We start from the raw sequence: 23,022 nt of genomic DNA, 5'->3' as shown, positions 1-23,022 counted from the left end.
TTGGGCTGGGGACAGGGGCGAGGGATGAGAAGCCATTTCCTAAGCACAGCCACAAAAGGAGCACACGAGCAAAGCCTGGAGAAATCCCTGGCGTCAGCTGCTCTGGTGGCTGCAGAACTCATTCCTGGCTTGGGTGTGTGGTAACGAGCAGCGGCTGCCCCGGGTAGACTCATGGAGTGCCAGGTACAGGTCCCCAGACCTGTGCCGCGAGGGCCTCAGGAAAAGGCCTGGGCCCCAGCCCTCAGATGGGGGCCCAGGGACTGGGAGGAATGGACCTAGGGCCAATCAGCAAAGGCCCTTGGGTCCAGCTGGGACAAGAACTCAGATTCAACACACTGGTCTAGAGTACAGCTTCCCCAAGGCCTCACGGTTTGAAAACCAGACAATAATAAAATGACAGCGGCAGCTAAGTGAGCCCTCATAGTGGGCTTGGCCCAGCGCCTCAGATCTCATTTAATTCTATAGGTGGGGACACTGAGGCTCAGAAAGGGGCTGGACCTTGGCGGGGCTTGTCACGTGGCTGGGGAGGCCAGAGCTGAAACTGGTACCCGGGCAGGCAGATCCTGGGTCCCAGTGGTACAGGAATAGGGGGCCTTCACTGAGGCAGCCTTTACCCCTACCCATACAGGGACCTGGAACGGAACCACCAGGGTGGCCATCAAAACCCTGAAGCCAGGCACAATGTCTCCAGAGGCCTTTCTGCAGGAGGCCCAGGTCATGAAGAAACTAAGGCACGAGAAATTGGTGCAGCTGTATGCCGTGGTGTCTGAGGAGCCCATCTACATTGTCACGGAGTACATGAGCAAGGGTGAGGCCTGAGCGACCGGCACGGAGATGTGTGACAGTCCCTCGCTAGGCAGGAGGGGACACACTTCACTTCCCCCCAGATGTAGCGTGTACATTTTATTTTATTTTATTATTTTTTAATTTTTTTTAATGTGTATTTATTTTTGAGAGAGAGAGCGAGTGCGTGAGCAGGGAAAGGGCAGAGTGAGAGGGAGACACAGAATCCGAAGCAGGCTCCAGGCTCCGAGCTGTCAGCACAGAGCCCGACGCGGAGCTCGAACGCACGAACTGTGAGATCACGACCTGAGCTGAAGTCGGGTGCTCAACTGACTGAGCCACCCAGGCACCCCTTATTTTTTTATTTTTTAGAGAGAGTGTGAGCTGGGGAAAGAGGCAGAGGGAGAGAGAGAGAGAGAGAGAGAGAGAGAGAGAGAGAATCTTAGGCTCCACGCTCAGCATGGAGCTCGATCCCACGACCCTGGGATCATGACCTGAGCTGAAATCAAGAGTCTGATGCTCAACTGACTGAGCCCCCCATGCGATCCCTAGAGTGTACATTTTGTTTTTATTTAAATAATTTTTTTTAACGTTTATTTTTTGAGAGAGACAGAGTGTGAGCGGGGGAGGGGCAGAGAGAGAGGGAGACACAGAATCCGAAACAGGCTCGAGGCTCCTAGCTGTCAGCACAGAGCCTGATGCGGGGTTCGAACCCATGACCGTGAGATAGTGACCTGAGCCGAAGTCGATCGCTTAACCGACTGAGCCACCCAGGCGTCCCTAGAGTGCACATTTTAAAAGGTGGAATGGCATAGAACCAACTTGTCGTGTCAATGGAAAGGCAAACCAAAGGTGGCCTTTCTCATTTTGTTTTTAATAATTTCCCACAATGCATCTTGGCTCCCCAGTTTGCTAGTTTTCCAAAGCCATTTGCCATTATGTGGCTGAAAGAAAAGTCCCCCAACCCTCCAAGAGGAGCCACTTCTAGGTCAAGCCCCTGGCTTGACCTTTACCTAATTTTTAAATTAGTTAAACGTTTCAAAATTCCGCTTTTGGGAGGTGTAATTTACAAACGATAAAATACACCATGCTAAGTGTCCAGTTCTGTGAGTTTTAACAAATGGACACGGTGTACCCCTTACCACACTCAAGATGCAGGAGATCTCCGTCACCCCGGAAAGCTCCCTTATTTTCCTTTGCAGACGGTACCCTCCAGCCCTAAACCCAGGCAATAACTGATATGCCTTCTGTCATCATAGCTCTGTTTATTCTAGAGGTTCACATATTTTATCTTCTACATCCAAGCGTCGCCCTTATCGCCCGTGTCACTAGTTTGTTCCTTTTTTTATTGCCGGGTAGTGGTAGTGCGGTACAGGGATGGGCCACGGCTTCTGTTCTCCTGGAGGTGGACATTTGGCTGTTTCCCGTCCTGCTTCGCCTTCTGAGTGACAAACGCTGAGTGAGGCTTTGTTCAGAGATGGGTTCACGTGAAGTCCGCTGTGCCGCTTGAAGCAGGGCTGGCTGGCCCAGGTGGGCAGGATGTGTGGGGATCTCTGCTTCCTGGCTCAGGGAAGACAGGGCTGCTTTCTCTCTGTCCAGGGAGTTTGCTGGACTTTCTCAAGGGGGAGACAGGCAAGTACCTGCGGCTGCCACAGCTGGTGGACATGGCTGCTCAGGTGAGTCAGCCCCGCCCACCTCTCATGGCCTTGGCCCTAGAGCACTCCGACCCACTTAGCTCAGCCCCCTCCAGGCAGCTTGCCTTGACTGCCGCCCACCTCTCTGATCTCGCCACATACATTTACTACGGGGACCACTTATACGTGCTGTGAGTGGTGGCTCTGGGCAGAGATTGAAAGAACCCTTAGCTGGGCGTCAGGAGTCAGTGATGCCTGTGGGGCCTCACACCTCAGTTTTCTTCTCTGTAAAGGTTGTTCAGTCACTCAACAAACCTGCATCGGTACTTGCTTGCTGTAAGTGGTGCTCAACAATCATTTCCTCATTATTCCTTATCATAATCAGGGGAGGTAGGGATGGCCCTTATTCCATTTGACACATGAGAAAACTGAGGTTCCGAGGGGACTCGGCACAGCAGGCAGGACCTGGCACTCATCTGTATCTGTGGGGCACCTGGGGCCTGCCTCTTCATCGTCACCCTGCTTCCTGGGCGGTCTTGTCTTGTGTTTCCCCTTTGCCCTTGCCCTTTGTCCCGTGTTCCCTATTCCCGCTGAACTCTGGTCCTGCTTTTGTGCCAACGGTGTTTGTTGTAAGCTGACTTCGCTTGCCTGAGGGCTGGCAAGGGCAGGGCATTTGGCTCCCCACCCTGGGCACGTGACTCGTGACCTGGAAGGGGGCACGGGGTGGTCCCTGAGCCGGGTTCCCTGGGTTCTGCCTGCAGATCGCCTCGGGCATGGCCTACGTGGAGCGGATGAACTACGTGCACCGGGACCTCCGTGCTGCCAACATTCTGGTTGGAGAGAACCTCGTGTGCAAAGTGGCCGACTTCGGGCTGGCTCGGCTCATCGAAGACAATGAATACACCGCCCGGCAAGGTGGGCAGGGTCTGCGTCGGTGCCAGAGGGCCCTCTGCAGGCACCGTCATGACGTTCTGCTGAGCCTCCCCTGAACTTTCTCCCTCCCGCAGGTGCCAAATTCCCCATCAAGTGGACAGCTCCAGAAGCGGCCCTGTACGGCCGGTTCACCATCAAGTCAGATGTGTGGTCCTTTGGGATCCTGCTGACGGAGCTCACAACAAAGGGACGGGTGCCCTACCCTGGTAAGAGGGCTCCTCGTGGCCCATCTTTGTTCCCTGAACCCCTCTGCCCTGGTGACCTGGGGCAAGCCATACCCCTTCCCAGGCCTCAGTTTCCTCATCTGTAGAACAAAGAGGTTGAGCATCTGATCTTAGAATCTCTCTGGTCAGGGCTCTCAGCCCCTGGGAGGCGACCTACCCATGGTCACACCCGCTCTGTCCTAGGCTGGAGGCACTCTCGGTTGTCCTCCTCACATCTTCCCCCCGTCCCACTTTCCTCACCTGAGCCAGCCTCCTCATACCTCCTTCTTCCCACAGGGATGGTCAACCGTGAGGTGCTAGACCAGGTGGAGCGGGGCTACCGGATGCCCTGCCCGCCTGAGTGTCCCGAGTCCCTGCATGACCTCATGTGCCAGTGCTGGCGGAAGGAACCGGAAGAGCGGCCCACCTTCGAGTACCTGCAGGCCTTCCTAGAGGACTACTTCACGTCCACTGAGCCCCAGTACCAGCCTGGAGAGAACCTATAGGGAGCACACTACAGGGCCAGACTGGCCTCTTGGCTTGGATCCTGGGCTGGGTGGCCCCTGATGGAGGGTCTTGCCTCCCTCTGCCTGCCCGCATCGATCCCCTCTGTGGGGCTGAATTGCCAGTGATGAGGCCCCTCCCTCTTTTGTGGCATGGAAGGGCTTGGGGCCTGGGGCAGCCTTGAGGACAGGGTTTAAGGCTGGCACAGTGACTGCGTCCCGGCACCTGCTCCAGCCATATGCGTCCTCCCTGCCTTCCCTCCTGGAGCTCTGTGTGTCTCAGCAGGAGGAGCCGGGAAGAAGGACGGGCTGAGGGCACCCTTTTGTCAGCCTCAGTCTGCTCCTCACGTTGACTCCTTAACACTTCCACATCGCCCCACGTCTGCCTCCAGAGCTGGCCGAAGAGCCTTTCCAAAGAGGAGTGATGGGCGGCTGGCCCTCGGCCTGCCCGCCACCCTGCCCTTTGCCGTCCATTTCTGAAACACCTGTTGGTGGAAGCTGCTGGGTCCAGACCCCTCTGCCGTGGCTCCCAGGCTGGGCAGCTGAGGCTGAGCTTGACTTGATGATGGTGGGTGGGGTGGGCACCCCCCTCCAATCCTGTTCTTAGACCCAAGGGACCCTTCGAGATCACCAGTTCCATGCCCTCGTAGCACCCGTGGGGAAACAGTCCAGAGAGGGGATGTGACTTGCCCACGACCACAGAACAGTTCAGGGTTGAGGTGGGTTTGGAACCCGGTGCTCCCTCTGTCTTCCTCAGGAACCAACAAGATTGTCCTTGGAGGCACCATGGACAGACTGGGGCAGCCCAGGGGACCAGGGGCCTGAGGCTGAGTTAGAGATAACAGAGCTTTGCTGCCGCTGCCTGACTGGCGGGACTGTTGGTGGAGGGAGGGAGTGGAGACGGGCGTAGGGCGCAGCTGAATGAGGGGTGACCATGCCAGTGTCGGGGAGTAGATGTCGATCAGAGTGGGAGTGTTTTTTTCATCCTTGGAGCTAGCCAGCCATGAAAGAGAATGAGCTCCCAGGCTCTGGAGGCAATCAAACCGAAGTACAAGATCCACGTGGTTGGGTGGTCCTAGCCTCAGGAGGGAACCCCAGGTTCTCCTTCCCCCGTTTGTCCTGTGTCATTTCAATGCCTGGCCCCTGCTCCCCTCCCCCAGTTAGCACCCCTTAACCCATGAGTAGGAAAGGAGTTCCTATGCTGGGGGGTGGTGGGTGTCGAGTTCAAGTGTCCACTGCCATGCACCAGGCCTGGCTTTGTGACCTTGGGTGGCCCCCTCCTTCCTGTCTGGGCTGCAGCGTCTGCCTCCATGTGTGGCCGTGGCCTCTGCGACTTCTCTGCTCCAGACCCTGTGGCCTGGCGTAACCTTGGTGAGCCCAGCCTGGGGCGTCGGGAGACTCTGGCCCTCGCTCTAATGTTTGGCCTTAGGGTATGTGGCGACTCCTCCCTGGGCCTCAGGTACCCCATCTTAAAAGGGGTGGCCGACAGTTTGTGGGCATCTTGCCAGGGCCCCTATGTGTGTGTGTGTGTGTGTGTGTGTTATGTGTGTGCACGTGTGTGTCCATATTTAACATGTAAAAATGCTCCCCGCTCTGTTCCCCAGACATGTTGTACATTTCACTCACAGCCCCCCATCACAGCAATAACATTCCCGCTGCCAGGGGCTCTCGAGCCAGCCGGGCCCTGCCAGCAGGAAAGGAGGCCAAGCGGTGCCTGCCTATGAAATTTCAACTTTTCCTTTCATACATGTTTATTACGCAAGTCTGCCGTCCGTCCCGGTCAAATCTGGGCTTGCTTACCCCGGCGTACTCTCAAGTCCCCTTACGGTTGCCTGGGGCCCTTTGTATGAGGTGTCCTAATACTGTTCTTTTTTTTTTTTTTTTTTTTTTTTAAATAAACAGTGTTTTGTAGATTTCAGATGACTATGCAGAGGCCTAGGGGACCCCCGGCTCTGGGCAGGGCCTGGGGGTCCCGAATTCCACGGCCCAGGCTTGGGGGGAGGGGGGGATCCAGAATTGGTTGTAAATACTTTGCATATTGTCTGATTAAACACAAACAGACCTCAAAGTGTGGCCTGTGGTTTACTGGGCATCCACTGTGTGCTGGAGAATGAGAGGGGTGAACTGTGAGGGCAGACTGTAGTCAGAGGGGCCTTTATTCGGGCCGCACTGGTGGCCAGCGGGCTTCAGGCCAGGGGGAGACATGATCAGATTGGAGACAGCCACTTGGGCATGTGGCCGTGTGTGCGCCAGCACCTCTGTTTGGGGAGTGGGCACATCTGTCAGGAGTTCTGCTTGTGTCTGAGATGCACCGGGGGAAGCCAGGACTCCCAAAGTGTGAGCAGTTCAGGACGCCGATGCCCCAGGGGGAGGGTGGCAGGGGACAGTCTGGGGGCCAGGTGGGGCTGTTGGGCCTGGGTGGGGTTGCAAATGTGCTCAAGGGGAGATGTGGCCGTGTGTATGCTGTGTTGTTTCCCAGGAGCGCTGGGCTGGGCTGGGTGGGGTTCTATCCACAAAAGTCCTGTGCACTCTAGGGAAAAATCCAAAGACCTTTCCTCTCCTCCCTTTTCCCCCACCACTAAAGGGACACAACCGGGCAGTTCATTTGCAACAGTCTTTACGAAGAAATTTATTTTACATCACATGACACATGCATCTGTGTGTCACCTCTGGCCATCGTAATAGTCTAATTAAAAACAAATTTCAAGATTAGGACATTTCTCTCTGCAGTAGTATTTCCACAAGCCAAAAACCATAGTATCCAGGTCAGAATGGACACGCAGAGATGCACACACAGGAGCAGGGATGTTTGTGTTTGTGGCTGGGCCTTCTGTTTGCTCCTAGGAGTGTGTGCCTTTGTGTTTGTGTGGGTATGTGCCTGGGCCAGTTTGCTCGTGGGCATCTGTGTTGGTGTGTGGACACGCGTCCTGGTGGTCTGTGAATCTGGGTTCCCGGCAGTGTGTGCCTAGCTGTATGAACCTTCATATTCACCTGGGTCTGTGACCGGGAGGTTGGACATCTGTTTGCCCAGGGCTGTGTGCATCTGTATACACACATATCCAGGTTGTGTGCCAGCCTGTGAGTTCCCGGGGTGAGTGTGTATGTGGGCATCGATGGGGTATGAAGCCAGCGAGTCTGTTTTCTCCGGATCAGTGTGCGGGATTTGTGTGTATTACATGGACACGTGCCATAGTTGGTGCCTGAGGTTCGGGCTCCCGGGGCCAGTTTACAGCTGGGTTCTGTGGGTTCGGAGGGCACACAGGGCGCTGGCCACTCCTGGCAGGGCCCAGGTGTGCCTGGGTGGGTTGGGGGAGCTCAGGAACGTGTGCCAGCAGGCCAGGGATGTGCCCCATCCCCGAAAAGGATGGGGACAAAGTGATCCCCCCTGCCGGCAGGTGGGGACTACACTTGAGCCGTGCTGGGGGGCGGTCGAGAACCACGTGGGGGAAAGGCTCTGAGCCCCCTTTCTCTGCACCTCTCTGTCTATCTTGGTCCGTGTTTCTCTGTGTTTATCTCCCTCTGTGCCTCTCCGTCTCTGTCTGTCTCTCAATCTCCTGCCTCCAGCTCTCTGTCTGGCCCTGGCTCTCTGTCTCAACACTTTTTTTTGTTTCTTCCTATTTCCCCCCGACACTGCTCCATAGTTCCCAGTGTGTTTCTGTGTGCTTCTGATTTTCTTTCTGTCTCTGTTTCTACGTGTGTCTCTATGTTTCAGGCTGTGGCTGGTTTCTCTTTTTCTCTTTGCTTGGCTGCTGTCTCTTTCCCTAGTTTCTCTGTCTCACAGATTTTCTTGCTTGTCAATCTCTCTGACTTCTGACTCTTCCTCAGGCCCTCCCACACCCCATGCTTTTGCCCAAGCTCTTTCCACTGTGGAGAATACCCTTGCTTTTCCCTCTGCAACCTGGAAAACTCCTATTCATCCTTCAAGACACATCTCAGAGGCCACAGACCACCTCTTGGAGCTTTCCCTGACCCCCTGAAACTTGCAAGGGTTGTTGTGTCAGTCCACACAGCTCACCCGCTGGTACAAGAGCTTGAGGGACCAGGGAAGGTCGAGCTGATGCACCCAGATCTGGCCCACGTGTCTGGTCAGGGAAGGGAGGCAAGAAAGCTGGTTCCATCTCTCCCACCTCTTGTCTCTGGCTCCTTCTCTGGTTTTGACTCCCTCACTCTGGGCCTCTGTCCAGTTCGCTTTTGCTCGTCGCGAGAGAGACAGAGAGGAGAGGTGAGAGATGCGCGGTCTGGGTGACCACCGTCCCGTAGCCCCTCTGCTCCTCCTGCAGCCCTCTCCTGATTCTAGCCCACTTCCGGGGACTGGAGACCCTGGGACCCCCGAGTCCTCTCCACCTTCCCTTCCTGATTTCAGTGGTTTTTCTCTTATTCTGCATGTATTTTTTTCTCTGAGGAAAATGAGATGTCTTCCCTCATGGAGAAAATAGTATATATTCCTTATGGCAGAGTAGGAAAGATACAGAAAAGCACACACACGGACAGACCCTGATCTGTGCCCCAGACTCCATCCCTCCCGCCCCGAAAGGGTGGGGCATGTGTCTGTGTCCCAGGTCCATTCAGACCCGTCATCTGTTCTCTGCCCATTGGCCTCTGTGTCTCCTTGTCTCTGTCTGTCTCAGAGGGAGTCTGTCTGTCCTCTGGCTCACATTCACTGGCTCTCCCCGTGGGCTGCTGGCCTGGTCACTCTTTCATACGTTTGTGTGGAAAACTGGTATTGAAGATTCGCCCTGGGCCCAGTCCTGTCGGGGCCCGTGTAATGTGTGAGCAGCCGTGCCTGTCTGTGTATCTGCGTCAGGCCTTCTGTGCCGGGTCCGTCTTTCTGGGCCCCTCCCTGCCTCTGTTCTCCGCGGTCTCGCTGGCCTTCTCAACACCCCTGCGCTTCCAGGGGGTGCGGTGTGTGCACCACGGGCATGCAGTGGTGGGGCACGTGTGTGTCCCTGCTCCCTGCTGCCTCCCAGGCTGTGGCCTGTGCTGCCTTCATTCTCTTCATTCATCTTCTGCTCCTGTCACCCCCTTCGCTCCCATGAAACTCTTACCAGGCCCTGTGCTGAAGGTGTGTGCGCACACACACACACACACACACACACACAACGTACGCGTACGCGAGGTCCATCGTCTGCATTTTCTCTTATCTCATCTTTCATCTTTTCTCTTGTGGGCTCCAGAAAAGCTGCGGTTTGCAGAGAGAAAAAGAGACACTAACAGAGACGGAAACACAGAGACAGAGATGGCAACAGCCAGGCAAAGGGGTCTGGGGGTCAAGTTGGTGCCGTGGTGGGGGGAGGGAGACGGAGCTCTGTCCATCTGTCTGTTGTTCATCCGGTCCTCGCCGTCCCCAGCCCTCCACACCCGAGGGCCTTTCCCACCCAGTGCCCGGACCTGTGCTTCCCTCACAGTGTGACCCACGGGATCCTGGATCTGTGTCTCCCCACCTAGCTCTGCCAGCCTGTCCATCTGTCTGTCTTCTGTCTGCTTCTGCGTACCCCGATGCCTCCCCCTTGTGTGGTCTCATTGACTGTTCATCTTTGTCTTTGTCCCATCCCCCCGGGTGGGGTGCGTCCGTGTGTCCACATGTGTGTGGCTGGATCTCTGTGCCACTGGGTCTGTCTCTGCCTCCCACCTCCACGTGTCTGCACTTTTCTTAGTGCGCTCCTTCCCCGTGACTCCTGGGACTTGGCCTCTGGGGTGAATTTTTGCTCAGTCCCCATCCTGGCCCCGGACTTAGTCCCGTGCTCCCTCCAGCCTCGGCTTCAAGGCCTCCGTCCTGGACGGTTTCCCTGGCGACCACGCCCTGGACACCTCCTCTTTAAATGTCCCAAACTCAACTCACCTGTGCGCTCCCACAGAGGGGGCCCGTTAGGCCTTCGGTGGGCCCCAGTTAGCTTTGCCTTCGTGAGCCCCTTCCTCCGTAAGAAACATTCAAAATTATATTACAATATTGGTGTAAAGTCAAATATGTGAATATATATTAAAGCGTTGTTTGAGGGGCGTGTGGCTGGCTCAGTTGACGGAACATACGACTGTCCATCTCTGGGCTGTGAGTTTGAGCCCCATATTGGGTGTAGAGTTTACTTCAAAAAAAATGAGCTAAAAGTTTATTTGTCTTCTTCTTCTTCCTTTTTTCACTTTATTTACTTATTTTGAGAGAGAGAGCAAGCAGGACAGGGGCAGAGAGAGAGGGAGAGACAATCCCAAGCAGAGAGCACAGAGCCCTACTTGGGGCTTGAACTCATGAACCATGAGATCACGACCTGAGCTGAAATCAAGAGTCAGACGCTTAACCGACTGAGCCACCAGGTGCCCCTATTTGTCTTCTGATTTTAAGAAAAATTAAAATGTTTTGTGGGCCCCTAAAGTACTGTGGGCTGTAGATTTACCGGGCATGTCCTCTGTGCTAGGCCTGGTAAATGCTGCTCCTGGCACATTATGTGTCCTCTTAACCTGCTATCTTCTCCGTTCTTTCTTCTGCATTCTGCCCCCTGTGGTTTGCCCTTGACCTCGGTGTGAGTGCATCAGAGCAAGGTGACCTGTGTCAGCCCCTCCCCCACTGTCTCTCTCTGTCTCTGTCCAGCTCTCTCTTGCCCTAGCAGTTTTGTCCATTTCTCTGGGGTCCCTCCGTTAATTCACTTATTCTCCCAACACGTGGCCCTCCTGTCTGTGTGTCCGGCAGGGAGCAGGTGTCTGGCTCCCCCTCTGTCCCGAAGGCCTTCTGGCCTCCTGGCTCTGTATGCTTGTCGAATTTCCGGTGCAGGCTGTGCTCCTGCACCCTGGCCCCTTGCCCTGGGCTGGAGGGTCAGTGTTCTCTCTCACCCCCACCCAAGTGTTCTGCCCCCCTCAGTCTCCGTCGTCATTATTCCAGGGGCACCTGCTCTACTCTCCACTCATCCCTCCCCCCTCCCCTTTTACCCTCTGCCTTCGGTCCACATTCACCCTGCTGCTCTCTAACTTTGCCTTCGCTCAGGTGTGTGAGCATCCGCTCCCTCCCTGGCCCATTGGACCAGTTTCCACGAGGCACCTGCTGTAGGTCCGGCCCTGGCTGGGCTGGCGGTTCAGGGGTGAGGGATACCCTGTGTGGGACAGATGAGCGGAACAGATGGTCCTGGGAGAGTAGGGGTGGGGTCCTGAGTGTGAACAGAGGGTCCAGAGGGCTCCCCGGGGAGGCAGAGCTGAGGGAGGCCTAGGGGCCAGGAGTACCAGGTGGGGGAGGAGGGCAAAGAACAAAGGCCGGGAGCGGGGAGGTGGCCGAGCTGGGCCGGGCTGGCCATCGAGTCACCACATCCTCTGTCTCCTGGGGCTGCGACCGTGTGTGAGGCAGCCGGCCCGACAGACATCCGGACGGACACTGGGAGAGAGCGAGAGAGGCGCGTGGAAAGCTCCTGCTTTTTCTGTGTTTATCTCCCATCTCGCTCCTCTCCTCTTCCCTCTGGGACTTATCCGAGTCTTGTCTCTTCTCTGGGCTTCCTACGTTTGTCTACGTGCGCGTGTGTATGTGGCACGTGTGTGGCCTGTGTTGCGTGTGGATGGGGTGCGTGTGGCATACACGGTCCCGTCCCGACTCCCTCACTGTTGCCCGAGTCCAGCAGGGGCTGTGTGTCCCATGCGTCCCGTGCGTGCGACACCTCTTTCATTCCTCCTGACTCAAACCGTCATTTGCACCGCTCTGAAGAGGCAGCCCCGGGGGAGGGGGACAGGTGCCTCCCTCTCTTCCTCAGCAGAGCCTACTCTTCAGCCTTGTCATTCAGGTGCCGTCTCGGGTTTTCTCTTTCCAAACTCCTCTCTTGGGGTCGTGCTTCCGGTGGACTTGAGACTCATGTGTCCCGCTTGCACTTGTGTCTGTCTGTCGCCTCTCCCTCCCACACGCTTTCTCCTTTTCTCTCTTTGTTTTCCTGTCTTTCTTTGTCTGTGCGTCTCTGCCTCTGAGCTTTAGCTTAACTCTTTGTGTTCCCCAGCATTAGGTAGTTTTCCCACTCAGATGTGACTGCACAGTCGTGTGTGTGTGTGTGTGTGTGTGTGTGTGTGTGAGAGAGAGAGAGAGAGAGAGAGAGAGAGAGAGAGAGAGAGATCCCCTCTCACCCTTTTGCTCTCTACTCGAAATCCCCTCTCCGGCTCCATCTGGATTTTTCAAGACACTCTGGTTATCTGTCTCTCTCTAACTTCCCCCAAACTCTCTCTTTTTCTCCTTCCACCTCCAGCTCTGAGGCTCTGTGTCCGGCATTTGCTTTCACTCTGTAGACAAGCATATGGTGATCTGCGTCTCCATCCATCCGTCTGCGTGTCTGAGAGTGATTTCTAGGCCCTTTTCCTAACCCGCCTTCCTGGGCCCACTGGTGTCTCCCCCTGCACACCGCTGGGCCCTCTCAGCACCTACGCTGGCCTCCGTCTCTCTCCCCTGCCCTTCTGTGTGAGCTCCTGGGCCCCTCGCCACCTCCCACCCCAGCCCCTGCACCCCTCAAGGCCCACCCCAGCCTCAGCACCATCCCCACCCACTGCCCCCACATGCCTGCTTCACTGTCCCCAACAGGTCACCCTGACCAGGCCATTCCGTGGCGGTAGAATGCTCCAGGAGCCCCCAGCCTTGAGTGTCTCCAGCTCAAGGGGCCAATGTTGGTGATTTCCTTCCTGCCCCATGGGACCCCCTCCTAATTCAGGTCTCTCCGGAGTCTCTCTTTCCGTGGGAGGGTCTAGGCATCAGTGTTTCTTGGTCACATTACCTTTTTACGTTCCTTTTCATCAGACTTTGTCAGGCTCTGTTCTTACTGGGCATCGTTGTGTGTGTGTGTGTGTGTGAGTGTGTGTGTGTGTGTGTGTGTGTGTGTGTGTCCCCGTTCCTCCCTCCCCATCTGACACATACCTATTTCCTTCTATCTCTTATTGTCTTTCTCTCATTAAAAAAATGTAACTTCCATACCATAAAATGCACAAATCTTAAGGGAAAAACCTCAGTGAATGTCACCCGTGTCTACACCTGTGGACCCACTTTCCCGAGCCAGACCCGGACCTCGCAGCCCCCAGCAGCTTCCTTCTCACGCGACCACCCGCCCCCACCAAGGGAACCGCTGTTCTGACCGCTTCTGTTTACTCTCGTTGCTTTACGTCGTTGTGTGTACGTGTGATGTTCTGTCTGTCTTAGAACTCTCTTAGCTGTTGCTTCCCTTCTGGGAGTCCCTCATCTTTGTTCCTTCCTTCGGTCAACAATTGAGTCCCTCCAAAGACAGGCTGTATGTCTAAATCCCTGCCTTCCCTCTCTCTCGCTCCCTCTGCTTCGTAGCTAAGTCATTATTGAATTCTGCTTCAATTCTGTGCGTCACTGCAGGAGTGTGTGTGTGTGTGTGTGTGTGTGTGTGTCCCGCTCACCCACTGCCTCCCCCTCACTCACTGCTTCTCCCACCTCTGCCTCTCTCTCCTCTCCCGCTCCTGGGGGCTCCATCTAGATTTTTCCAGGTGAGTCTGGCTCTGTTTCTCTCTCTCTCTCCTCCTTTCTTCCCTCGCTGTCCCCGAGGGGTGGGTGAGAGCTGGCTGGCACCGTGCCTGTGTGCGTGTCCACCTCTGCCGCAGCTCCGGCCTCACCCCCTCCCGCTGCCCCTCGCACCTCCCCTGCCCCCTTTGCAAACTCTCTCTGCCCACAGTGGATCCACTGCCATCGGTCTCTGGCCGGGATCTTGGAGCTAAGCCCCTGACCCCTACCACGTCCACCTCTCCCACTGTGGAAACCCCTCCCCTTCCTGTCCCAGGCTGTCTTCACACCAGCACCTCCCTCTCCCTCCCCCTTCGGCTGCATTTGTTCTCAACCTCCCCAAACAGCTGGCACCATGACCTCTCCCACCTGCCAGCAAACCCGGGGCTGACTCCGCAGACCTCAGTGACTCTGCGTCTCCTGACTCTCCCCCTACCTTTCGGATGCCTCCTCCTCTGTGTCTTGCCCTCTTCTCCCTTCCTGCCCGAGTCTGGAGACCTCACTCACTCTGGGCCTCACCTCTCCCTTTGCGTGGCCCACCCCCAGTCTGCAGATCTCCTTGTACACCTGCCTCCTGGACATTCCATAGGCACCACTACCCACTCAGCACCCGGGTCCAGGCCCTGGGCTCGTCCTCGCTCCCCCTGCCCCTCCTTGCCCACTTCCTGTCCACATGGTCCCCCAAATGGGCCTCGCCTCATTCCGTCCTCTCCATTCTAACCTTGCCTTCGCTCGGGCTTCGTTTCCTCCCCTGGGCTGGGTGCCACAGTCCTCACTGGCTTCCCTGTCACCTGCCACCAAGTGCTCCGGCCTGCCCTTGGCCTCCCAGAGTGACCCTCTGACATCAGGCAAATTTGGTCGTGCATTCAGTCAACAAACAGCGGCTGAGCGGCCACCGTGGGGCAGGCCTCATACGTGGCCTGGTTCTGTCACGTGGAAGGAGACCCTGAGCCGGCGGGGGTGGGGGCTGGAGTGCAGCCCGTGGCCTCAGCTACTCTTCCTCCTCATCTGTTCACTTCTACCAGCCTCCCTTCCTTCTGTCTTGCCCTGTGGCTGTCGCACCCATCTCTCTCCAGTGTCGGGTGCGTCTTTCCATCTGTTCCAGAGTGAGGGTCCTTACACCTCTGTCCACGTCAGGCAGTTTGAGATCTGCCTGTCCATCTGTCCCTGAGCACCAGCGCGCGTATCTGGTTTTCCTGTGCGTGTATGTGCGTGTGTGTTTCTCTTTCTGTTGTTTATCTGACAGCCTGTGTATCCTGACCTGGGTGTCTGATTGTTTCTATGTGAACGTCTCTGTGTGTCTTTGTCTTGTGTGTGTGTGCGTTGACTAGTCCCGTCAGTGTGCAGTGATGAGGGTATGCGGGGATGTCTGTCTGTCTGTATGTCAGGGAGGGTCCCTCCTGGACGCGTCTCCATGTATTGTGAGGATCACTGAGTCTCTGGTCATGTCTCCCGAGTAGGGGTCTGTCTGGGGGATTTTGTCCGGTGTCCTTCTCCGGCTGGGGGCCGTGGAGACGCCATGGGCTTCCTGTCGATCCGGCTGGCCGCAGATCCCGTCGCCTGGCCGCCTACCTCACAACTCGTGCCGCCCCTCCTCTTCCTTCTCCGCGTCCCCTCTCCCCGTCCTGGGGGCTTTGTTGGGGTTGCACGTCACCGTCTGTGTCTGGCCGCCTTGCAAGCCTGCGAGCAGGCTGCGTGCGTCACGCCTCGTGCCCAGCCCCGGCTGCCACCGCCGTCCCCTTGTGCGTCATCCTGGAGCCCCTGGCGGTGTGGGGGTCTTGCCTCGCAGCTCAGCAACCCCGGCTCCCTCCCACCCTCTGTCTGAGCCTTTCCTGAGCTTTCTTCTCCTTCCTTCGTGCGGCAGGCCTCCATCTGGGTTCGTGCAACTGTCTGAGGCTCCCTAGTCTCACCTCCTGTTAACTTTCTGCTGCTGGCGAGTTTATGGGGGGATCTTCAGGGTTTACTCAGTCTTTGGTCAACAAACCCCACAGTGGGGAAGGATGGGGCTGGGGGCCTGACGTGCCTCTTCTTTTCCTTCTGTCCCCCTGTCCTCACTAGGGTCCACCTCCCTTAAGGGGCGTGTCTCTGTAGAACCAAACTGGAAAACACTCACCTAGATCCATGTACGCACGGGAAGGCTCTTTGAGTCCCCTTCTGTCATCCCCCTCACCTCCCACCGCTCCCTCTGGTCCAGCCACCTTGACCTTGTCTTTCCCTAAATATGACATGCTGCTCCCACCTCAGGGCCTTTGCACTTTCTGTCCCTGCTGCCTGGAGGGCCCTTTCTTGGGATCTGTGTGCCTGCCCACCCCTTCAGCTCTCTGCTCCAAAGTCCCCTCTTCAGAGAGGCTTTCCCTGACCACTTGGTCTCAAGCAGCATCCTCCATTGCCCTCCTTACCCCTACCCTGCTGCACTTGTCCTCAGAGCACTTGTCACTCCTGGCTCTCATCCTATATATTGTTATTTTGGCTTATCTTCAGTCCTTCGTGCTACCGCGCTGTGTGCCCCAGGAGGGCAGGGACAGTCTGTTTGGTGCTGGGTCTCCAGCATGCAGAAAGCACTCATGTGTGATGATCGAGTGAATGATCTAGTTTCTAAGCCCTGTCTGGCCAAGATGCAGGGAAGTGCCTCCTCTTGTTCCCCCCTATCTCCTAGTTCCATCCCGGCCTTCCCGATCTGCCGCTCTCCCTTGGCTAACTGGCCCCAGCAGCCTTCTCTTGGTGGCTCAGACACCTGCCTCCTCCTGGTCTCCCCGTCTCAGGTCTTCCCCCATTCTCCTGGCAAAGCAGCGGGGATCACATACTCCCGCTTGAGCCCACCCCCACCTCCTATAATGTCTCCTGCTTTCAAGCCCCTCCCCTGCCTCAGCCATAACCCCACCCCTCACCTGCCTTCAAGCTTCTACACCTTTGGTTTTTTTTTTTTTTTTTAATGTTTTTATTTATTTTTGAGAGAGAGAGACAGAGTGTGAGTAGAAGAGGGGCAGAGAGAGGGGGAGACACAGAATCTGAAGCAGCCTCCGGGCTCTGAGCTGTCGGCACAGAGCCCGATGTGGGGCTCAAACTCATGAACCGCAAGATCATGACCTGAGCCCAAGTCGGACGCTTAACTGAGCCACCCAGGTGCCCCCCCCCACTTAAAAAATGTTTTTATTTATTTTTGAGAGAGAGAGAGAGAGAGAGAGAGAGAGAGAGTGGGAGAGGGGCAGAAAGAGAGGGAGAAGTCTCTCCACCTTTGTACGTGCTGGTCCCTACACCCAGAAATCCCTTCCCCAAGTGTCTGCTTAGTGAACACCTACTTTAAGAAAATTAAACAGGGGCACCTGGGTGGCGCAGTCGGTTAAGCGTCCGACTTCAGCCAGGTCACGATCTCGCGGTCCGTGAGTTCGAGCCCCGCGTCAGGCTCTGGGCTGATGGCTCGGAGCCTGGGGCCTGTTTCCGATTCTGTGTCTCCCTCTCTCTCTGCCCCTCCCCTGTTCATGCTCTGTCTCTCTCTGTCCCAAAAATAAATAAACGTTGAAAAAAAAAATTAAACATTTTTTTTTATCTTGGTGGAATTCATATAACAAAATTAATCATTTTCGTGAAGGGCTTAGTGGCATTTAGTTCATCCACAATGTTATTCGATCTTTGTCTAGTTCCAAAACCTTTTTTTTTTAGCACTCCCAAAGAAAATCCCACACCAGTTAAACAGTTATTCCCTGTTCTCTCTCCCCACTTCCCGTCCCTGACAACCATGGACCTGCCTTGTGGTCTGTGGATTATCCGTTCTGGATATTTCCTATAAAAGGAGTCACAGGAAAGGTGACCTTTTGAATCTGGCTTCTTTCACTTAAGCATTAAGTTTTTCAAGGTTTACCCACATTGTAGCACATATCAAGACTTTGTTCCCTTTCTATGGATGAATAATAGTATTGCATGGTACGATTTATCTACTGTGTCTTTTGAGTCTCAAAGGACCCCTGTCGAAGGCTGGACTCTCCCTTCCCTGGCCCTCATGTTCCTGGAATAATCTGGGCTACCTTGGGCTGGCTGCATGCCTTTTCCATCTGTGGCTTCTGGAAAGAAGGGGCTTCCGGAATAGATTCTGCCCCACCATGTGCTGCTCTAGGCTCTGGGTCACCCAGGCCCAGGATGGCACTCCTCACAGGCGGGTGTGGGCCCTTCTGTGAGGGAGGGTGAGGAAAGGCAGGGAAGACGGAGGGACCCATGTGGCCTGGCCCCTCGGCCTCTCCTCTCCCCTGCCTTCCCCTCTTCCTCTGAGAGCCTCAGGTCCCCGTTGCGTCTCCCCCTGTGTGCGGGTGGCTTTTGTCCATCTGGTTGTCTGTCACGCCTCCTTCTCTGGAGCATCCGCTGGCTTTGTGCTCCTTTTAAGCCTCAAATGCTTTGCTCTGTGCATGTCTGTGTCTCGCTGTCCCCTTGCTCTCGGTCAGCCTGACCATTCATCTGGCTGTCCCACCCCACCGCACTCTTGCTTTCTCTCTGCTCCAGCCCTGGGAGTCATTGTCATTCCCTCCGTGTGCGAGTCGCGCATGCACACACACACAACCCCCCCAGAAGGAGAGAGGGAGTGAGAGAGAGCCCCCGCCCCATGGCCCCTCTGCGGGTTCTTGCTTTTGTGCTGTGTCTGTGAGTCACCGGCTTTCATCCCTCAGTTCAGTCACCACCCCTCTGGTGCAGGGCTGCTCATGCTTGCTCGCGCACGTGTGTGTGTGTGTGTGTGTGTGTGTGTGTGTGTGTGAGAGAGAAAGAGAGAGAGGGAGGGAGAGGAGAGGAGAGGAGAGGAGAGAGATAGACCCTCCTCTCCCTCTGCCCTCTCTCTGTGTCTAAGGTGGCTCTGCCCTGGCACCGAGGTCTCTCTCGGCCTCTCTCCGTGTGTGATTCCGTGGCTCCGTCTGACTCTCTGGGTCCCTCCTTCACTCGTCCTCACCGCTAACTTCATCCCTCTCTCCCCACTGCACCTCTCTCTCCGTCTCTCTGCTCCCCTGCTCTCTCCCTCTTCCTCCTTCTCTGGGCCTCCCTCTCCTTCCTCCTGGATTTTTCCAGATGTGCCCATGTTTGACTGTCTCACGCCACGTGTCTCGTGCCCTCCCCCCCTCAGGCTCTGTCTTCTCCCCTTCCTCCTGATCTCTGGCGCACGTGTGCACACGCGTGTGTGTGTGCGTGTGCGTGTGTGCTTGTCTGTGAGTGCGCCTTCACGCCTGGGCCTCCTTCCCCTCCCTCTACCTGCTCCCAACCCGCTGGAGCTCCCAGGGGGTACTGCCTGGCGTCTTGTCTTCCCACCTGGACCCCCCGGCTGTCACCTCACCCCTCCTGAGGCGCCTGAGGAGGGACCCCTCGCACCCCCATGTTTGCCACAAATATGAGACCTGGTCCCCCAATTGCTTCCGAGTTGGGGATCCTCATCACCCCCCTCTCCGCTCCCCATACAGTAAGCCCTCCTGCAGACGCTGTCCCTGAGCGGCTCTCATCCGGCTCCTCTCCCTTCCTCACCGGGCCACCCCATCTCTCCCTGGGCTGCCTCTGCGGGTCTCCCCGCTTCTGCTGCCATCAGGGGTCAGAAATAATCCCCGCCTTCAGTGCTTAAACCCTGTTGGAAGAACAAAGCCAACTTCCAGGCCTGGCCTCGCCCTGCGGCCGCCTCCCATGTTCTGTGTCTCTCTCTCTGTTTCTGTCTCTGTCTCTGTCTCTCTCACCACTCACTACTGCTCCCTGTGCTCAGGCTTTGCGCTCTGCCTGGCCAGCTGGCCCACCTTCACCCCACTCCTTCTCCCTCATCTGGCTGGCAAACTCTTCTTCCTTCCCCAGGGCCCTGCTTTGTTTGAGCTCTGGGGCCCTGGGACCCTTTTGGGGGAGACTCTTCCCCTGCCTGAGCCTTTGGTCACCCCAGATGTGCCACTCAAGACTGCGGTGGGCTTGAGGCGACCAGTCTAATCTTAGGGACCTGCACACAGTCGGCAACCGTAAATGCACCGCCAGCTTCCTCCAGGAGCTTGTTCTCCCTGTGTGAGTGGGGATGTGTTTGGAGGTTTGGGGTTCAGTGCCTCAGTTTCCCTACTTCCCCCTCCTCCCCACTGCTCCGTGTTCCCCCTCCTCATGTCTTCCCACAGGTCCAGGTGCGTGTGTGTGTGTGTGTGTGCGCGCGTGTGCACGCCTGATCACGTCCTCCTGCTTCTGCCCGGAGGCTTCGTCTCCATTCCCTCTTTCTTTCAAGGCACACGTTCTTTCCTGAGCGGAAGTGATGCATCCCTCTTCATGATACAACGCTTAGAAACTACAGAGAAGCACTGGGAGAACAATAGACGTCCCATTTCCCAGGAGGAGGGGACACTGGGAGCATACCGGGGAGCGGATCCTAAACCGGGTTGTGTGTGCGTGTCCCTCTCACACTCTCTACTTCCCCTCCTCTCTGTCTCGCACGCTGTTCCCGCCTGAGGCTCTCACTCCCTGGTGTGCATCTGAGCTCCCACCCTGTGCCTCTCGGAGCCTGTCCCTCTGTCTCTGGGGGTATCACTTCTGCCCGGCCCTGGGGATTCCCATCCACAGTCACTTTCATTCATTCATAAAACCCCCTCTGCCGACTAGGAAGTGTGTGCCTGTGGGGTAGCATGCCCCTCCCGTTGCCCATGTCTCACTGAACTTTGCCCACGCTCTGTGAGCTCCGGGGGGTGCATGCTGCGGGGGGGGGGGGGATGTGTGTCCGTGCGTCTGTCTCCCTGGATGCCCATCTGCCTGTCTGCTTGCCACCTCCCTCTCCTGCAACCTTTTTGAATTGCCATCTTTCTTCTGCCCCATCCCGTGTGTGTGTGTGTGTGTGTGTGTGCGCATCCCTCCAGCCACTCTTGCCCCGCTGGCTTCCTTTCTGGTTTCCTCACAGTTTGCTCTCCTTCTACCTCTGTTGGCCACTCTCATTCATAAGTTCTCTTGCTCATTCAAAACATAGAGCATCATTTAAAAAATTGTCTGCCAGGAACACAGATTGCGTGATTACCTTTGCAGTAAGCTCTAACCACAACCAGCGTAAGAACCGTGAGGGTGTTGGACTCCCATTGTTGTAGCATCCACGCTGAGTCACGCCCTGTGCTAGGTCTGCGTGAGTGTGTCTGTTCACCCGTCTCCCGTCCTCCCTGCCTGCCTCGTCTTTCTTCTCGTCTCTCCCCTTTTCCTTCCTTGGAGATTTCTGGACTCTCACTCTGGCTGTTCACGCTGGGAGCAGAAAGAATGGTGTGTGTGTGTGTGTGTGTGTGTGTGTGCGCGCACTTTGTTCCCCTCCGTGGACGTTTTCTCTCTTTTGGAAATGACATTTATTGCTTTCCTTTGGTTTCAGAAGTAGTACGTGTTCACTGCAGAAAAGGTGGAAAATCCCAAAAAGAATGTGCAGAAGAGTATAAAATAAAAATCCCCTATAATTCCACTTCCCAGAGAGAAAGAAGCCACGGCTGATTTGGGGAGGTCTTTTTACAGTCTCTTCCTGGTGCCTCTGAACCTTTTCTTTCCCCTTTCTCTTCACTCTATTTCATCCTCTTCTCACTCATTCGTTCCTTCAGAAGCCTTTGGGGGGTCCCCACTTGGGACACCCCCACGTGTCTCGGTCAGCCCAGCTGAACAATTGGAATGTCTTTGTCTGGGAAGGTCTGTCTGTCCCGACAGTCTCACTGAACTTTGCCCCCACTCTGTGAGCTCCGGGGGGTGCATGTCGGGGATGCGTCTCTCACCCTGGATGCCCATCTGCCTGTCTGCTTGCCTTTTCCCGTCTCCCTCTTTTCCTCTGGGACTTCATCAGGTGTGTGTGTGTGTGTGTGTGTGTGTGGTGGGAGAGAGGAAGCTAGACAGAGAGAGTGAGCAGAAAGAAATGAGGTGGGGGAGAGACAGAGAGACCCGAGGTCCCCTCCTTTCCCTTCCTTGTGTCTCTCCTGCCTTCCTTTCCTGCCTCTTTGGTCTCAGGTTCCTTGAGAATGAACATGAGCTAGAGCTTGGGGGGTCGGGGGAGGAGAGTGCAGGTGGAGGACACAGGTGCCGGAAACTGGGCAACATTTCTGGAAGCTGTCCTTGTGCCTTGTTTCATCCTTGTGAGGGCTGGGAAGTGCGATGTGGTTTGTGGGAGCAAGAGGCGGGCAGTCTGGAACCTCCCAGCCTCTCCCCAGGGCCCGGGTTGCCTCCCACTGAGAAGAGAACTATCTCCCTCCAGGTCCCTTGTCCCCCTGTTGGTCTCTCTCCGCCCGCCCCTAGGGCCCTCACCTCCATTCCGCTCTGGCTCTGCCTCTCAGGCCACACGGCAGACGAGCTCTGGACGTGGGTGCCGACGCCTGGGTCACGTCTCACTGTGGTCCTCAGATTGGTGACGTTCAGTGGAGCCCGCGTGTCCTCGCCAGCAAAATGGGGATAATAAGAGTCGTGAGGCTCAGAGGTGATGGATCGTGTAAAGGACGCTGGTTAGTTCTGGCTGCCACCAAGCTGCCCCTCCCCTCTTCTCTCTGCCCGAGTCCCAGCCGCTTCCCTCTGTGGGTCCGTTTCACATGCCCCTGCCTCCCCCTGCCCCCGCCATACACGACTTCTCTCCCAGCAACAAACTCTGTGCTGGGCCCGGGTGTGTGCACACGGGTATGCACAGCCGCTGAAGTTTCCTTGGGTAGCAGTCCCAGCTCCTTCTCTTGTCCCTGCTTCGGGGCCCCCACCGCTCCCTTTCCGCGCACCCATCCGGGGTCTCTGCAGGCCCGCACCAGTCACCTGCTGTCGGCACCCAGGCGAGGCCCCTGCTTGACTCTTGCCTTCCAACACCCGCTCTCGAGCCATCCGGGCTTCCTGCCAATTCTGTCCCCAGAACCTCTCCCTGAGGTGGTCAGAACCCCACCCCCGACCCCCGGCCCTGGGCCAGCCTGGAGTTTCCTAGGTCCCCTCCACTAGACTGTGGTGACTTTGAGGCCCCCAGGGGATGGGGCAGGCTGGGTGCGGGGGGGCAGAGAGGGGGCTCACAGCCTCGGAGCCTCCTTCTCCCCAGGGAGGGGGCATCCAGGGGGGGCTTAGAGTGTGGATTCCAGAGCCTGGCAGATGGGCAGTCACTGCTTCCTGGTGGGACCTTGCCCCTGTTGCCTCAGTTCCCTGAAGTCCAAGACAGAGGCAGGAGGAAGACTGAAGAATGATGGGCGCCTGGGTGGCTCAGTCGGTTGAGCGGCCGACTTCGGCTCAGGTCATGATCTCGTAGTTCAGAGTTCAAGCCCCGCGTCGGGCTCTGTGCTGACCGCTCGGAGCCTGGAGCCTGTTTCGGATTCTGCGTCTCCCTCTCTCTCTCTGCCCCTTTCCCGCTCATGCTATCTTTCTGTCTCTCTCTCTCAAAAATAAATAAGTGTGAAAAAAATTTAAAAACACAAAAAGAACGAAGGCATGTGGCCAGCGCTCAGTGGGCATTTGCTGCAGTCCCACTGTGGTTGTTCTCGTCGCTGTCCCTCTCCTCAAGGACTGGGGCTCCAGATCCGTGATGTAGTGGGTGCTCCCTGCCTGGCATT

The 23,022-nt window shown here is 56.4% G+C and overlaps 1 protein-coding gene across 4 annotated transcripts in view; it reads left to right on the top strand.

Annotated features, from left to right (window-relative positions):
- SRC (SRC proto-oncogene, non-receptor tyrosine kinase) overlaps positions 1–6,124 on the top strand; it is a 33,614-nt gene extending 27,490 nt beyond the window's left edge. For all 4 annotated transcript variants that reach the window (XM_030309641.1, XM_030309640.1, XM_030309637.1 and 1 more), the window contains 5 exons: positions 629–808; positions 2,383–2,459; positions 3,179–3,332; positions 3,425–3,556; positions 3,851–6,124. In XM_030309641.1, the coding sequence (XP_030165501.1) occupies positions 629–808; positions 2,383–2,459; positions 3,179–3,332; positions 3,425–3,556; positions 3,851–4,059 (752 nt within the window). In that variant the 3' untranslated portion in view covers positions 4,060–6,124. The remainder of the gene's footprint in view (positions 1–628; positions 809–2,382; positions 2,460–3,178; positions 3,333–3,424; positions 3,557–3,850) is intronic.
- The last annotated feature ends 16,898 nt before the right edge of the window (positions 6,125–23,022 follow it).

This window comes from Lynx canadensis, chromosome A3 (assembly GCF_007474595.2).
Source record: "Lynx canadensis isolate LIC74 chromosome A3, mLynCan4.pri.v2, whole genome shotgun sequence".
Taxonomy (NCBI): Eukaryota; Metazoa; Chordata; class Mammalia; order Carnivora; family Felidae; genus Lynx; species Lynx canadensis.
The sequence above is the reverse complement of the archived record's forward strand: the minus strand, read 5'-3'. Positions and strand labels throughout refer to the sequence as shown.